Source organism: Centrocercus urophasianus, unplaced genomic scaffold (genome assembly GCF_019232065.1).
Source record: "Centrocercus urophasianus isolate 14NV4802_14NV808 unplaced genomic scaffold, USGS_Curo_1.0 seq_36, whole genome shotgun sequence".
NCBI lineage: Eukaryota > Metazoa > Chordata > Aves > Galliformes > Phasianidae > Centrocercus > Centrocercus urophasianus.
Window position 1 is genome coordinate 1,718,040 of NW_024884933.1, and position 15,183 is coordinate 1,733,222.

The following is a 15,183-nucleotide window of genomic DNA, read 5'->3' on the forward strand; positions in this document are numbered from 1 at the left end:
ATGAAAGCAGCGCTGAGGCTTGGAAGCCCATGGTCAAAGATAAATGCTAGAGCACAGCCAGCATGTCACTTGAGGACACAGGCTGAAAGACACTCAGACGTGCAGAAGAAGTCAGACAGTATTTACTACAGAATTAAATAAATACCCTGTCCTAGAACTATTTCAGTATCCCTAAAAGCACATTCATTACCACACATACTCAGATAAACACGGGGTCTCGCTTTGAAATAAAAACCCATCAGTTCACAGCTGGAAATAACAGGACAAACGTCCTTAGTGTTGTTCCTTCAATATTTTTAGGGACAGTTTGCAGAAGGGAGGGAACTCCCTGAACGCTTCTCTCTGCCTGAATCCTCTTTCCCCCTTTGCTAAATAAAAGTCTTCTGAAAGCCACAACAGCTCCTGTAACTTTAAACCTGGGCTGAGATCATAACTTCAGCACTGCCCAAACAGCGCAGAGGGCGGGCCTGGCTCTTCTTTTGAGACCACCTTAGGCATGCTCCCACCCCTCTGCTAAACAAAAAAATGCTGACACCACTCAGATACTTTGCTTTAGCTGTATAGTTATCATCTGTGCAAACCTCTCCCTTTCAGCAACGGCAGCTAAAGGAATATTTGGAATACCAAAGTCGTTTCTGCAGTGATTTCTTTTCATGATCTCGATTCTTGCTTGACTCTAAAAATTTATCAGTCTGAATCCGTCTGGTCTGAGCATTGGAAAGCTCTTTTCTAAGCGGAAGGAAGATGTTTATTAAAGTTCCATTCTTCATCTTCATTCTAGGGAGCGTGCCCCTCGTAGCACTTGCTGAAGAAGGTAAGAAAAATCTTTACTTCAAAGTATTTGCAGATCTTTTAATTGAGCAGTTTGTGCATTTACTCAGATGATATCGTTTCTCTGTGCTGTCTATAAGGCTCTTCCTTAAAGCAACCACTCAGCAGTTGCTACAGTTGGATCAGGAAAGAGACAGCAAAAGTTTTGTGCTGGGTTCTGTGCTGTTGGAAAGGACTTTCTGTGCATGTGAGCAAAGGAAGAGCAAAGGGAGCAGCAGTGCAACGTTCATCAGCATCTTGGAAGTGCCTTTGGTTTCACCACATGCAAGACTGCAGGCAAAAAGTTGTAACCAACACTTAGGTGGTGACGTTCTCTGCTGTGAATGTCACTTCTAAATCTTTCAGTGCAAGAGTTTAACTTCTGTACTCAGAGGTTAATACTCCCTTGGCCATAAGCAATGTGTGCACATGAGGGAAGCTAAAGAGGAAGAATTATTACCTACGGCAGGTTTGAAAATATTACATGCCTGGAAAAGTCTGTCTGGTGAACTATTTCTTTTGAATTTGACAAGAAAAATTAGAAGTCTTTCTAACACAGTGATTTATAGACAGTAATCAGAATTGGCCTGAAAAGCGCTTTATTCCAGGAACTTCACATTCATGTTTATTCTGTGTAGTATGTGAGCCATGTGAATGAGTTGGCCATGAGGCAACGTGCCCAGCGTGTGCACAGTGATGGCAGCAGTGCCTGGAGGGGGGAAATCCAGCAACCTCTGCTGCAGAACACAGGCATTCTGTTTGCCAGTAACAGTTCTCTGAAAACAGCTTTTCCAAAGCATCAGTCGACTTAGGATCATAAATTAGCTTGGGTTGGAAGGGACCTCAAAGGTCATCTCTCTCCATCCCCTCGTCTCACTCGGATTTTGGGACCCCACCTGAGACGTACGGCCTGATTTCGGCCTGGTGAAAATCAATATCATTCCAATGGAAGTAACAGCTGTAGCAACATGCTGTACGTGTCAGCGTTGGCTTGTGACTTAACTGGAGCTCCTGATGTTCTGTACGTGAGGGTATAAGGCTCATAGTTCAGAGCTACACTTCAAAACTGCACAGAAAATCTAAAAGCAATCCCTATTAGATAAAATGCTAAATATTATTTTCACTGGGTCCCAGCTGGCTTATCTTCCCAATGCACCAGTATTAAAGATACTACAGTTTACAGGCATTAAAGATGAGACAAGAAGGCAATGTCGCTTTGTAGAACTATCTTAGGCAGGCTCTTGTATACCAGAACTGCAGGAAAAATGCTCTTTTATCTTTAGGCTTTTGAGGAATTTGAAAGTACATTTCCTCTCAACTTTCCTGTATGGAGGATTCTATTTTCATTCACTTTTATTACCAGTATAATTTGCACTGAACTCTGTAGACGGACCTAGAACATGGTTTTGGGGTTCCTAAGCCTGTCCAGGTTTTATGACTTTTCAAGTGGGGCTATCATTCAGGATAACATTCAAAAGCAGGCTTCAGATATAATAAGCAAGGCTCAAGTATTTGTTTCACTGCTGTTTGCCAACAACCATCAACAATTCTGAGTTAGAACAACCCTAGAATGGACGCATCACCATTGGCAATCTAATTGCTTTGAGCAGTGAGGATGGAAATTTTTGTTGCCTTGCAGATGTACGAGGTGGAGTGGGTATATTCAGATACCTGAATCACTGAGGCAGGCAGTTTGCCCTGAGGGTTCAAGGGAAAAGCTTCCTCGTCAGATTCTGATGCCTCTTAATGCAGACCAGGTCACAAACATGTGCAGCTACTCCTGTAGTTGGGCACTCCAGTCTCCGGATTGAGGCTAAGTCCAAAAAAGCACCATGTTTGTTCTGATCAGAGAGTAAACTTCCAAAAGGATTGTTGTTTGTTCCAAGCTCCTCCTGAAATTGCTAAGTAAGTTCTGTTGCTGATCACATATCTGAGGACTGTCCTCTTCCCCATCCACATAGTGATGTGGAGCTTTAGTAGTTTCACTAGCATCTGCCATCTCTGAGTTGCTGCAACATTACAAAACCCAGAGGGAAAGGAACAATTTCAGAGCCAGAAACATGACTGAAGGACAGCAGTTATCACAGTAACTGGACTATCAGCCAACCTGTGAACAACATGTTAGTGAGAAACAGGAGTCTGGGAGATGCTGGAAGCACGTCAGTGCTCTTCGCTCAAAGCACAGTGAGTTACATCTAACATCAGTAACTTAAAAATGAATGATGATTTCTCTTGAAACAGCCCAGGAAATGTTAAGAGGAATTTTTGGGCTCCAAGTCAGCAACTTCATATCCATCAGAATGGACAGAGTGCTTTAACTGGGTCACAAAGCAGTACAGAAGCTGTGAAAGGATAGCATACAACACTGAAGTAGCAAAGAAGAAAACTAAGTTACTGATTTCCTTATTTATATGTGGGCTTCCAAGTAAAACTGACGACAGTAATTAGGAAGAATTCAGAAAGAAAACCTGGTAACATCATTGCCTACTTACAAACACATTCGTGTATGCTTTGTGTAATCCATTCGTGGTTTCAATCCTGTCTGAAACAGCCAACTCCTTTGTCATACTGACCACCCAAGGACAGCCCTGAGCACTCCACATAACCTCATGCATTTTCAGACTAATCCATTTCCTTCTGAATGATTAGCAGATACATTTGTCCTTCTGTGATCCTGGTCAGCATATGAAAGCCTCAGGCAAAGCTTAACGGATCAGTCCAACTGAAATGGAAGTTAGCTGGGCAGGGCATTCATCACATGATGAAAGCACGAGTATCCCAATGGAGGCTTTAGAGGCAGCTCATCTCCTGACTTGAAACCTTCCCTCTGGTGCAAGTATCAGTATCAGTGTGGGTGAGGGGATTACTCTAGTGGCTGTCACATAACATGCACAAAAATGGACATGATTGCTAACAAGTTCCCACATGTCACTTGAGCTACATCAACAATATGTGCACCCAGTCTTAACAGGAGGCAATGCTATGCAGTTCAACAGATCTATGCTAGACGGTGGGACTACAAAGCAGTGAGTGTGAATTGCTGCATCTTGCTAAAATGACCAGCAAAGAACACAGCATTTGCATTCTGCTCTTCACTGGGACACTTGCCCAGCCATTTCTCCAAAGGTAGCAGTAAGTTTCTGAATCTGTGTAATTTTATACAGAAAGGAAACTGTCATATTTACAAGCTTACAAGTGAGCCTTTCATCGACTCAGGTGCCACAGTAAAACTGCAAACAGAGGCTGGATTCTCAGCGCTCGTAACTCAACTTTCCACAGAATCCATGCATTTCCCTCAGATCCTGTATTTCTAAATCCACAAAAAATAAGCAACTGACAACCAAAGAGAGATAGAAGAACATTAAGAATCAAAAATTAGTAAAGCAAGGTTAGCCCTCTGTGTCCATGCTGCTGGTCTCTGACAGAAGCATGCAGTGTTTCCTCTGTGTGTCATTTGAGGCAAACCATACATGCAACACCACAAAACTAACTACGGTTTGCCCAGCCCTAACTTAAAGCCTTCCTCAGTGGCACGTTTGTTTTGTTGGTTTGTTTGTTTTTTGTCTGGATGTGGTCAGGGACCACAGGATGGAAGCCAAAGGCTGCCAGGTCCCAGCGCTCCCTGCGTCCCACTGCCAGGCTGCAGACAGGCAGGCTCTAGAAGGGCACCAAACCTCAATATCTTCAGTTTGCATTCATGCAGCAGCACAGTTCACTCTGTTGTGTGGCACAAAGCTTGCTCCACTTCATAACAAAATGCAGGACTGGGAATACAGGGACACTGGGAAATTCTGAAGGAAACTGAGAAAAATGATGACCGATTTGTTTCCAACCCACTGTTGCAGTAGCCCTGCCAAAGACTCGAAGGAAACCAACTGTGATGCTGTGTACCCTTCCATGTTGTTTTCCCATTGCTTCATGCTTGTGTATCTTTGTATTTGTTGCTTACAAATGCCACAACGGCCGGCATGAATTGTATCACAGTTCCTCAGGCAGGACTTTCTCTTCCTCCCCTCCCCTCCTCTCCCCTCTTTTCCCCTTCCCTTCTCTCCTTTTCCCTCCCCTCCCCTCCCCTCCAAGCCCACAGAGGACAGGCTTCATTCTAAATGCATATTAGAACATTTCTTTGACTATGAAACCCATCCAAGCATTATCTAGTGTGTTATTAGTTAGTATGAATGCCAGACTAAACATATCCGAATGGATCTCTCTTGCTGTGTGGTAATATACAGCAAATAGCCAAGAACCACTGTGAGCAAAATGAAAGCCCAAGCAGCATCCAGCTCTGTGTGTATCTCAAAGAAATGAGTTAGGAAATGATGGTGCAAACAGTTCTGCTGACAGCTATGAGGGGTCAGTCACCTTAATGAAGGCTGTGATAAAGCACTGCAGGAAGTAGCTGTGTTGAGCTGGCAGATGTGAGTGGATAGTTTTTGGAAGGAAGTGATTCAGGCAAGATTCTTTTATTACAGTATCTGAGGTCATATCTTAACTCCTTTCATCTGTATTCAGACCCCTGTATTTGTACACAGTTTGTGTGATTTCTGCTGTACGTTCTGTAACACTTGCTTATCCAGAGCATAGAATTCTATACTTCTCTCCTGAGGCCACTTCACAGAATCACAGAGCCATAGGAGTTGGAAGGAACCACTGGAGATCGTCAAGTCCACCCCCTCTGCTAAAACAGGAGCCCTTTACTAAAGCAGGAGAGCCTCAGCTCCAACACTTTTGTTCCCTTCCAGCCATGCACTGATAAGAGCCATTGTAATACTGCAGTTTTAGGTGCCGCTTGCAGAATGATCCCAAAGAAACTTGCTCATACCTCCAATCTTGTTGCCCCAGCCAAACCCTTCCTGCTCAGAAACCAGAAAATTGCCATAAGACTGTGGCACAGCAACCTTCTGGTTACAAGACAGCAGAAATCGTCATTCAGTGGTTTAGACAGGTTCCTGGTGCAGCAGCTCTGAGGTCAGTGTACACAGCAGACAGACTGACAGCAGCCTTCTTAAAGTCACAAGCTTTCCAAGTCCCAGCTCCACAAAGATGATTTAGAAAGAAACACCCCTCAGTGGAGTCAGATAGTGTATCCCTAACCACAGCTTTGTGGCCAGCTGTGTCATATATTAGAGAGAAAGCTTTGCAAGTGACCACCTTTTCCTCCCGTGGCTTTGTTACATAGCTTTGGTTATGGGTCACATACATACCACCAGCATTTGAAGAGCAGCTGTTTTTAACTTAACATCTGCCCCAGTTAAAATATATATGTATTTTTTTTTTTCTGTTTTGCTTTCCTGTGGGTATCTACATATGGACAGTGTACAAAATAATATTGTAGCATTCAGAAGGTGGGACTTATTTCTGAAATAGCTGAGTGCTTCTTTTAAATTTAAAGCCTGGCTTTGTTCCTCTGGCTTAAAGCAGTCACAGCAATAGAAACCATCTGCAGCAGGGCGTGGTGACCAAAGGAAACGTTTCTGAAAATTCAGCACAACGTTGTCATGAGCTGCACAGAAGAGATGAACAAAGTCAGTCGTGCTCAAAATAAAGCTGAACTGAATCCTTCCCTGTGCATCACAGCAGTGTTTCCAACTGGCAGATACTTTCACCGTAGTTCTGTACTCCAGCTTCCTCCATTACACAGAGCAAAGCCTGTCAAGGTTTGTGTAAGGAAGCAGCAATGAATACTTCAGCAATCAGTCAGACAGTGCATGCAACTCCTGAGCAACCCAGTTAGGCACTCAGCACACTGCAGGAGACTCCTTATATGACAGAGAACTGCAACTTCCAGAATCAATTAAGAAAAAAACCCACCAACAATACATGCCAGTGCCATGGCCCCAAATAGCCCAAAGAAAGTTCTCAGGGTGCTGAAGGTGTCTCGAATCTTGCAGAAACCACAGCTACAAATGAGAACTGCAGTTCTCAAGAAATTATTCCTTGCCTTTATCTAGTCTAAAAATTTTAGCTGTCCAAAGACTCAAAATGCAAAAGGCAAATAGAGAGAACCTGGCATATTTTAACAAAACTCATTTTCAGAAAAAGTCCCAAACCGTTGGGGCCTGGATTTGGCACTGTGGAAACATTCCATGGGAAAAGGCTCACAGTCACATGGAGTCTGGAGAACGCAGGGAGCTCTGCATCAGGACAAATCCTGAGGCAAATGTAGCCCAGGCAGGATGGCTCAATGGAATCATAGGATGGCCTGGGCTGTGCACAGAACATGCACATGCAGGCCTTCAAACACCACTCACTCAGTAGCTCAGGAAGAAGATTCTGAATACCGGCTCTTAAGAGAGGGAAGCCTTTAAGATCTGCAGTTTTTACCCACTGCAGAGACAGAAATGACCAAATGACCCATTCTGAGAGCTTCCTACTTCAGGTCTAAGCCCAAGGAAAGGCTCTGAGCTGCCTCTGCCCACTCGCATCTGGGTTTGTTCAGGCTGCTGGGAAAAAGGAGATCCTCCAACATCTGTCATCTTCAAAACATCTTTGTTGTTTTTGGAGACACCTGAAAGAAATTCTAATAGACAAGAGTTTTACAACCCACTCTCCTTTCCAACACAAGCACTGTGATTTGAAAGCAATCCTGAGAGGTTTTTCTAGTAAATCATCTCTTTATGAATAACAATGAGAAGTGAGCTCATCTTTCCCTAACTGGGTCATGGGACGCTTAACCACACAATGTTTTTGAAGCAGTATTAAACTTTTAAGGCCATCAAATTCTCTCCTGGTGTGAGAAGCTGAGGGCTGATAGCAGCTGGGGACTTTGAACTGAAATGAACACAGCTGGAACGTAGGGAGAAAGAGAAGGAATGATTAATTCACATCCACAGCAACCTATAGCTGCAAACAGAAGAGGCCACAGGACTATTTGGAGACTATTTGGAGACAATCTCAGTGCTGTGAGGCGATGTTTTTTATTTACAGCCTCCCTTAAGATCACAGTAAGAACACGTACACAACCAGGACTCGACCCTGTGGCTCTTACTACATGAAGCCAGCTAATGACCAAAGTACACATGAGCTTACATCCCACATTATTCTTTCATGTCAACAGTAGATGCTACAGCATCCAAGATGCCACACAGTTAAAAACAAAAGGGCACTGCTGTCACTTTACTCCGCTTCAGTTTCCAGATGCCTGCCTGGCCTTGAGCTTATTCCCAGCTTTCTCTGAATTGTGCTGTCTAATATCTAATATTCCTTCCTATAAATGCAACATACAAATAACAAAAGAGTCTCCCGATGACAGTTCAGCAACGTCTGTAACTACACAGCAGTGTGTAGAACACATCTGTCCAGAAAGCAGACCTGGAAATGTAGCCCAGGGACCACGCTCCAGCAAACAGGACCTCAGCTTTAGCACAGTATGCAGTTCTCATTTGTAGCTGTAGGCTTCTGCAAGATTCGTGACACCTTCAAAGTGGAGAAGCCTGGGACAAACCCTACAGACCTGTACAAATCAGGTCAACCCCAGAGCTTCAGGAAGTTAATATAGGAGCCTTATTATTCTCATTTCAGTTAAGAAAAGCACTCCCAGAGGATGATCCAAATCTCAGGAGAGCTGAATCACCTTCTGGAAGCATTTATCTTCTTCTACAGACTATAAAAGGTCCTTATTAAAACACTATAACAATCCATATTAAAACACCTTCACAAAGAACCTAAAATCAGGTCAGCTCAATCCAGGCCACTTCCTTTTGTCAGTCACTGTATACCTATGGTAACACACTGAAATACATTCCCTACACATCACTGGTTGCCAGGAATCTCTGATAACTCGACCACACAAAAAATAATTACTTCCATGATCTGTGACACTCACCAGTTCTCCACCCCTTTCCTCTGTGACACCGTTTCCTTTCCTGCCTTCACTGTCAGGTAATTCTTCAAGGCTGGAAGCTGCTGCCATGCCAGGAGTAAAATTATCTTCCCTGAGTATGCTGCTTGTTTTTAACACACCAAACTTACTTTGCTTTCCATCTGGGGTTTTTCTCTGGTAATTGGTTTTCTCCATCTGTGCTTATTTGGTGAATAAAGGATTTTTTCAGTTCTGGCTGTGATTACAAATCTACCTGATGCATGCAGTGCGTGTTGGTGAGCTGTACTGCAGTTTATTTCTTTACACTTAACACGTGCATGCCATAATCTCAATGTTGTAATGCATACACAAACCAAACCTAAGCACTACAGAATAGCACTGTGTCTTAAAACACCCTGATAATTTAAAGAGATAATGAACACGCCTGGAAGACAAACCCCTTTCTCCTATCGATTTTCGGAGGAAGTTTTTCACCCAGACGGTGGTGAGGCACTGGAACAGGCTGCCCAAGGAGGCTGTGGATGCCCCATCCCTGCAGGCATTCAAGGCCAGGCTGGATGTGGCTCTGGGCAGCCTGGGCTGCTGGTTGGTGACCTGCACACAGCAGGGGGTTGAACCTAAATGATCACTGTGCTCCTTTTCAACCCGGGCCATTCTGTGATTCTATGATCTACACAAATGGCCAGGCTGCTCACTTGATTAAAAAAGAATCAAGGCATTATTTTTACCATCTAACTTAGAAGAATGCTTCACCCTGTCCTGTTCTGGTCTTTCTGTGAATTGTAAGAGCACTTCTGGGAGACTGGCTGACCTACTGGGCTGGCTGCATTAGGCTTCATGCTTTTCATTTCTTAGTGCCTGAAGTACTATTTTCACACCCACCTTTTGGAACTTAAATAGAAAATGTGTCCCTGTTTGGGCTTGTAAATTAAAGCTGTTTACTGGGGTAAATAAAGATCCAGAAACCTAAGCTTAGATCAGTATTTAGTACTTTGGAGAAGGCACAGCTCTTGTTCTTGCATTGCTAGAGAAGGATGAGCACTAATTTTGTTCAAAGATGAGTTCTGGGTGGAAGGAGATATATCTGTATATTCCCAGTACAATTCAATGGCAAATGGAAATGAAGAATAATTTGGGTTTTTTGATATCTGATCACTCACCTTCTGCATGAAATGTTTCCTTTTAAAATACTGATGCCTTTTTAAAAATCATTTCAAATTACATGTGGGCTTTTTCATTTGAAATAACATTTTTCATTTAAAGAAGGCAGTTGAAAATTGCATAAAGGTCAAATGGAACTTGAATTAAAGAAAAATAATTCTCAATAGATTTATGTACTGAAAATCCAAAGCAATTCTAATCTTCTTCCATTTTGACACAATAAAATGCCTGGGTTGAAAAGGACCACAATGGTCGTTTAGGTTCAACCCCCTGCTGTGTGCAGGTCACCAACCAGCAGCCCAGGCTGCCCAGAGCCACATCCAGCCTGGCCTTGAATGCCTGCAGGGATGGGGCATCCACAGCCTCCTTGGGCAACCTGTTCCACAAATGCTGTTGTATAAACTACCTTGAAAAGGAAGAAAGAATTTGATATTTTGTTCATAATTAATCACACCTGACAGTGGTTACCTTACATACAGCTCAGGTAAATGATGTGTTGTCTATCCAGGGTTTTCTCCAACCTCTCCCTGCAAATCTCCCTGCTGCTTGAAGGGAACGAGCGCAGTTCTCCCCCACACCACTTTCAGCTACCATTGCAAAATATCCCTGCAGTAACTCAGAATTATGCTGAACGTGTGAACTGATAAACTATGCTTGAAGGAGTTAATGTAAACTTTTGCCCCATTTGCTGAAGGAAAAGTCTGGCACAAAATCTGCATCCAGGATACAATTGTCCAGGAGTTTTCATGTTTTATGCCTGATGCTTTTTGATCAGGACAACATCTGCTCTCTGCTTACAGTCACACACTGCTATCTGCAATTAGCACAAGTCTTTTGCTCGGGCAGCAGCACAGCAAGCAGCTTTACTTCTGAGCTTCGTAGTCACAGTGAATTACAGACTCCCAAAAGCTATCAGACTACACTGGCATCACACTGTGCATGGTTGTAGTCTCATGAGTCAGCATGCAACTTTATCAAATGATATCTGTGCTTCCAGTGATAACTGCCAATTATCTTCACATACATATTTACATTTTTTGTGTTCTATCTTGTTCTATTTCATTTTCCCTACCCAGCCATATACATGAGAAATTGGTTGTGTGGGCCAAATGTGAGGATAGATGACACGTAAGTCCAGAACAAAAAGAGGAGACATAGAAAAACAATTTGAGCTATGGCAAATCAGCTTTGCAACACTTAAAAACCACTCAGTAGATTTCTGTAGTAACACTAGCAATACTTTCTGAACTCTAGCTGTACCCATAAACATTAGTGACAGCCCTAAAAATGAAGGTTGCAGCTGAGACTGAGCTAGTGCTTGAAATATGGAGTAGCTGCATTCACCTGCATGGAGGGGAAGACTTGTAATGAAGAAACATTTCTCTTGGAGATGTTTAGTGATCAGTCCTTGCACAGCACTGAAACGCTGCAGCAGGTGTGTGCTTAAGCTCTTTATCCCACAGGAGAAGGCAGAAAGTCCAACTGATATTGCAAACTTAAGTCCAACTGATATTGCAAACTAAAGATGTATATCTCACATTTGACATAATTTAGAAGTCAAAGCAGCCAGAACGTGTAACTATCAACTGAACCTCCAACCTATTTTTCTTAATTTTATTCAGCAAGTGCCATTCTAGAAGGAGAAGAAAGTGCAACAATCGATTTCAAAGACAGAAATGACACAGAGTTTGAGGAGTTACCGACGCTGGTGAGTAGCAGTCCAAGGAAAGGCTCCTTTCTGTTACCCAGATCTCACAATCTGCTTTTGTCTCCTTGCTTAGATTTTAAACCATCATAAATCACAGAGAACAGCTCTGAGTTTGGAAAATCAAGACCACGTGCTAATGCTTTTGCTTTGCAAGCAATTAGGTTGAAGGTGACAGTGCTCAAAGCATTTTTGGCAGTACATCTGTGCTGCCTCTTTGTTGCCATTTGCCTCTTCTAGCTCTTTCTCTCTCTCCAAACTGACAAACTAACAAAAAAACCAACAAACCCAGAAAGATCAGACAGGTCTGCAACCTTCTGCATCCTGTCCTGCACTTCTGTAGTCCTGCTGGGAATTCATCTGATCTACCAAAGCCTTTATAGCAGGGAAGAGCAATCAGCTGACAGATCGAGAGCTGTAAATGCTTACCTTCATACACTGAACATACTGAGGTTTTCTTTCCCCTCTTTTCTCCCCGAACTCTTTTAGCTGCCCACAAGACTACAGAGTGTAACAAATCTCTTGCAGTTTGGAAGACTAATGACCACAGAAAGTGCATTTGACGCGCCTGAAGAAAATGATAATGCCACGTATTATGAAGTTAGCACTGAAACCGCTGACGGTAAAACAGTCTTCCATTTTCCATTTTAATATATCACAATCTTATACTATTTACTAAATACAATATCTGGAAAATTCAAATACCAAAATTAAGCTGCTCTTGAATATGAACTGAATTCCAGAAGTAGAGAACTGTACTAAACACATCTTGTGTAAGTTTCCATGCAGAAAAACGACGTAATCGGATCTGACTTAAATGCCTCTGTTACACATTACAGCAGTCATTCCTGTAGATCTTAGCTTATCTTTCTATAGTTTCAAAGAGCTCTTTGCATTCACTCTTGAGCGTTTTAGTTTCTCATTACTTATCAAAAAACAACCTATTACACAGCTCCATACCACTGTGTTAACAGTCAGTAAAAGTTTTCCTTAGACACAGTGCAGTAAATTGGGATGCAGAACTTGGTATAAAGCCCCTCAGTAATTATTCTATCTTACTTTACAGGTGGACTGAATGGGGAACAGACAGAGAAAACTGAAAAAGGTATTAAACCAAAGACAAAGGAGATCTTAAGTGCCAGGTGATACCAAGTGCTGGGTCCTGCACTTTGGCCACAACAACCCCAGGCATTGCTGTGGTTGTGGGGCAGAGTGGCTGGAAGATTGCGTGGAGAAATGGACCTGGGGGTGTTGGCACAACAGGAGCCAGCAGTGTGCCCAGGTGGCCAGAAGGCCATCAGCTTCCTGGCTTCTATCAGCAGCAGGAGGTGATCATCCCTCTGTGCTGCGGGCAGTGTTGGGTCCCTCACTACAACACAAACATGGAGGCCTTGGTGTGCAGAGGAAAGAATGGAGCTATGAGTGGTCCTGTGGTCTACACAGATCACAGTATGCATGGCTTTGCAGGTCTCAGTACACAGAACAGACCAGCTTGGTGACTTCAGCATGTTTGCAATCTAGCACAGAGGCTAAAAAAAATCCAAGCAAACAAAAATACCCCACAAAGCTGCTGAAATTACCAGGCTTACCTGAGAGCTCCCATCACAGAAGGGAATCTTCCCAGAAATTCATCACAAATGTGTCAGTTCTGTCACTGATCTCCATTATCAATGATCTTCATGAAAAACATGCCAACAAACCCAATTTCTTCTTTCAGGCGGCCTGGAAACAATTGCACTCGTTGGAATAATAGTTGGAATCATAGTAGCTGTTGGAATCCTTGCTGGAATCATAATTGCTGTTGTAAGGAAGATGTCAGGCAGGTACTCGTAAGTAAATTGCTCATCAGGCTTTTCAAACAGCAGCATCCCCTGAGTGAGGTCACAGGAATCCCTTCTGAAATGTCTAATACTTCCAGTTTGCCAAAAGTCACCCCTGCCACAAGAGCTGCCAACGCTGTGAGCGCTTCAAATCCCTTCTCAGACAGTGGAAACACTGCGGGCACAGTGCCCTAATACTCATCACATGCATGGCTTTTGGGTCAGCCTACAGGTATAAGGGATACTGAAGTTCTGGGAGTGCTGGATAACATGTGAACACTGCCCAGTGATCTTTATCTCTGGATGTTTGTGGAAGCTGGTACTGAGGAGTGGTGTTGGTGCCACTCCATCTAAAAATGCTTTACAAACTCCAAAATCGTTATAAAACCACGCTGCATTTTAACAAACAGAATTCCCTCAGCGGGCAGCAAACAAATATTTCCAGGAATAGGGGCAGGAGAAACAAAAATATGAGCTGGGAAGAAAAATAAAGAAGTGACAGGAAAGATGAGGAGAGAGAGGAAAAGAGATCACATCGTGACAATTGGGTAAATTGATGAAGTATAGAAAGATGTCACGTTCTCTTGTTTTGTTTGACAGGCCCTGAAAGGAGTTGAAACAAGTAACCATGCCATTCCACGTCAGTACACACAAGTGCTTCTTACTTCAGAAGAACTAAAGACTATTCCTGTATCAGTGTGAGAAGATGATCCATGGAAGATATAGTGGAACAGTTCCACATCTATGGGGATCCCACACAGCTCTCCCAAAGACTTTCCTTTTCTAAAAACAGACTGCAGAGCATGGAACATTTGCTTAGGATTTTTGCTAATCCCAGAGGAACAAAAAAAAATTATCCTACAGGAAAAAGCTCCAGTAGCAATGACATTTACATCTGAAAAATGATGTGCAGGTAACGTATGCTAGCTTCATTTTAAATGCTGCTGGCAAAGATTATTTCACATCACATAGTATGCATTTCTTTTTCCAAAATCTTTTAAGTGTTTTGGCTGGTTAAGTGCTTGTGGCATGTTCATCTACTGAATTAGCAAGGTAGGACATTTCTTATCAGAAAGGAGGTATTGCTTCAGATATTGATACTGATTTTCTGCTCAATGCTTACATTACCATGTGGCAAAGTATAATAGGTCCAGCTGGAACTGACCTACCAACTAAAAGCTTGTGCATTTGACTTGCATCAAGAATTTCCTGTCTCCTCTTGTTGCAGAGACACAGGATTGGAATACACATCCTGAATTAAAGGGTGCTTGGAAAATACCCAGTTTTGATGGGTCACTTTAACCAGTTATTCAGCACGCTTTAGAGCTGATGTGCAAAGGCTTTTGAATTCATGTATTCACGTTTTTCTTTATAAATGTCTTTTTCTAACAGCCTGCTTGATCACATGCATGACAGACTAAATCAGAGCATGTTAGTGACATGTAGTGCATCCTTGGACTCTGCAGCTTTCTACTATGGCACATTAAGTGCAGCAGTATCTGAACATGAGGAGTTCAGAGTGAAAGCTTTGTATGCCAGATGGCTGCAGTGCATTGTGTTTTCTAAACTAAAGCATCAAACGTTTGGTGTAAAAATCTTCCATTTCATATGGTTGACATGTATTAAACAAATCAATTACATAGATTGACATGTGTTTTGCTGTTTCTTCTTTGTGTCATGAACTTTCCCATCTATCTGATCCCTGGAAAGAAAATGCAAGTTATGCCATGTTTCAGACTAATTGTTCTCTGTTTTTCAAAAATAACCTGAGAAAAAAGTCATTTAGAGGTCTTTTTGTGCAGTTCTTAGCACTCGTGAGTCTGCAATGACTGCCAAGTTTGTACACAGCAACAGAAGGGAAAAAT

The 15,183-nt window shown here is 42.7% G+C and overlaps 1 protein-coding gene across 3 annotated transcripts; it reads left to right on the forward strand.

Annotated features, from left to right (window-relative positions):
- The first annotated feature begins 475 nt into the window (after positions 1–475).
- PDPN (podoplanin) lies at positions 476–14,968 on the forward strand. 3 transcript variants are annotated; one of them, XM_042831307.1, is made up of 6 exons: positions 476–814; positions 11,416–11,501; positions 11,988–12,120; positions 12,565–12,603; positions 13,216–13,327; positions 13,919–14,968. In XM_042831307.1, the coding sequence occupies exons 1-6, from the start codon at positions 745–747 to the stop codon at positions 13,923–13,925; spliced, it is 447 nt and encodes a 148-aa protein (XP_042687241.1). In that variant the 5' UTR covers positions 476–744; the 3' UTR covers positions 13,926–14,968. The 3 variants fall into 3 exon arrangements, with proteins under 3 accessions (XP_042687241.1, XP_042687243.1, XP_042687244.1); XM_042831309.1 differs by having other exon boundaries at positions 13,216–13,321; XM_042831310.1 differs by having other exon boundaries at positions 12,027–12,120.
- Positions 14,969–15,183: the final 215 nt, after the last annotated feature.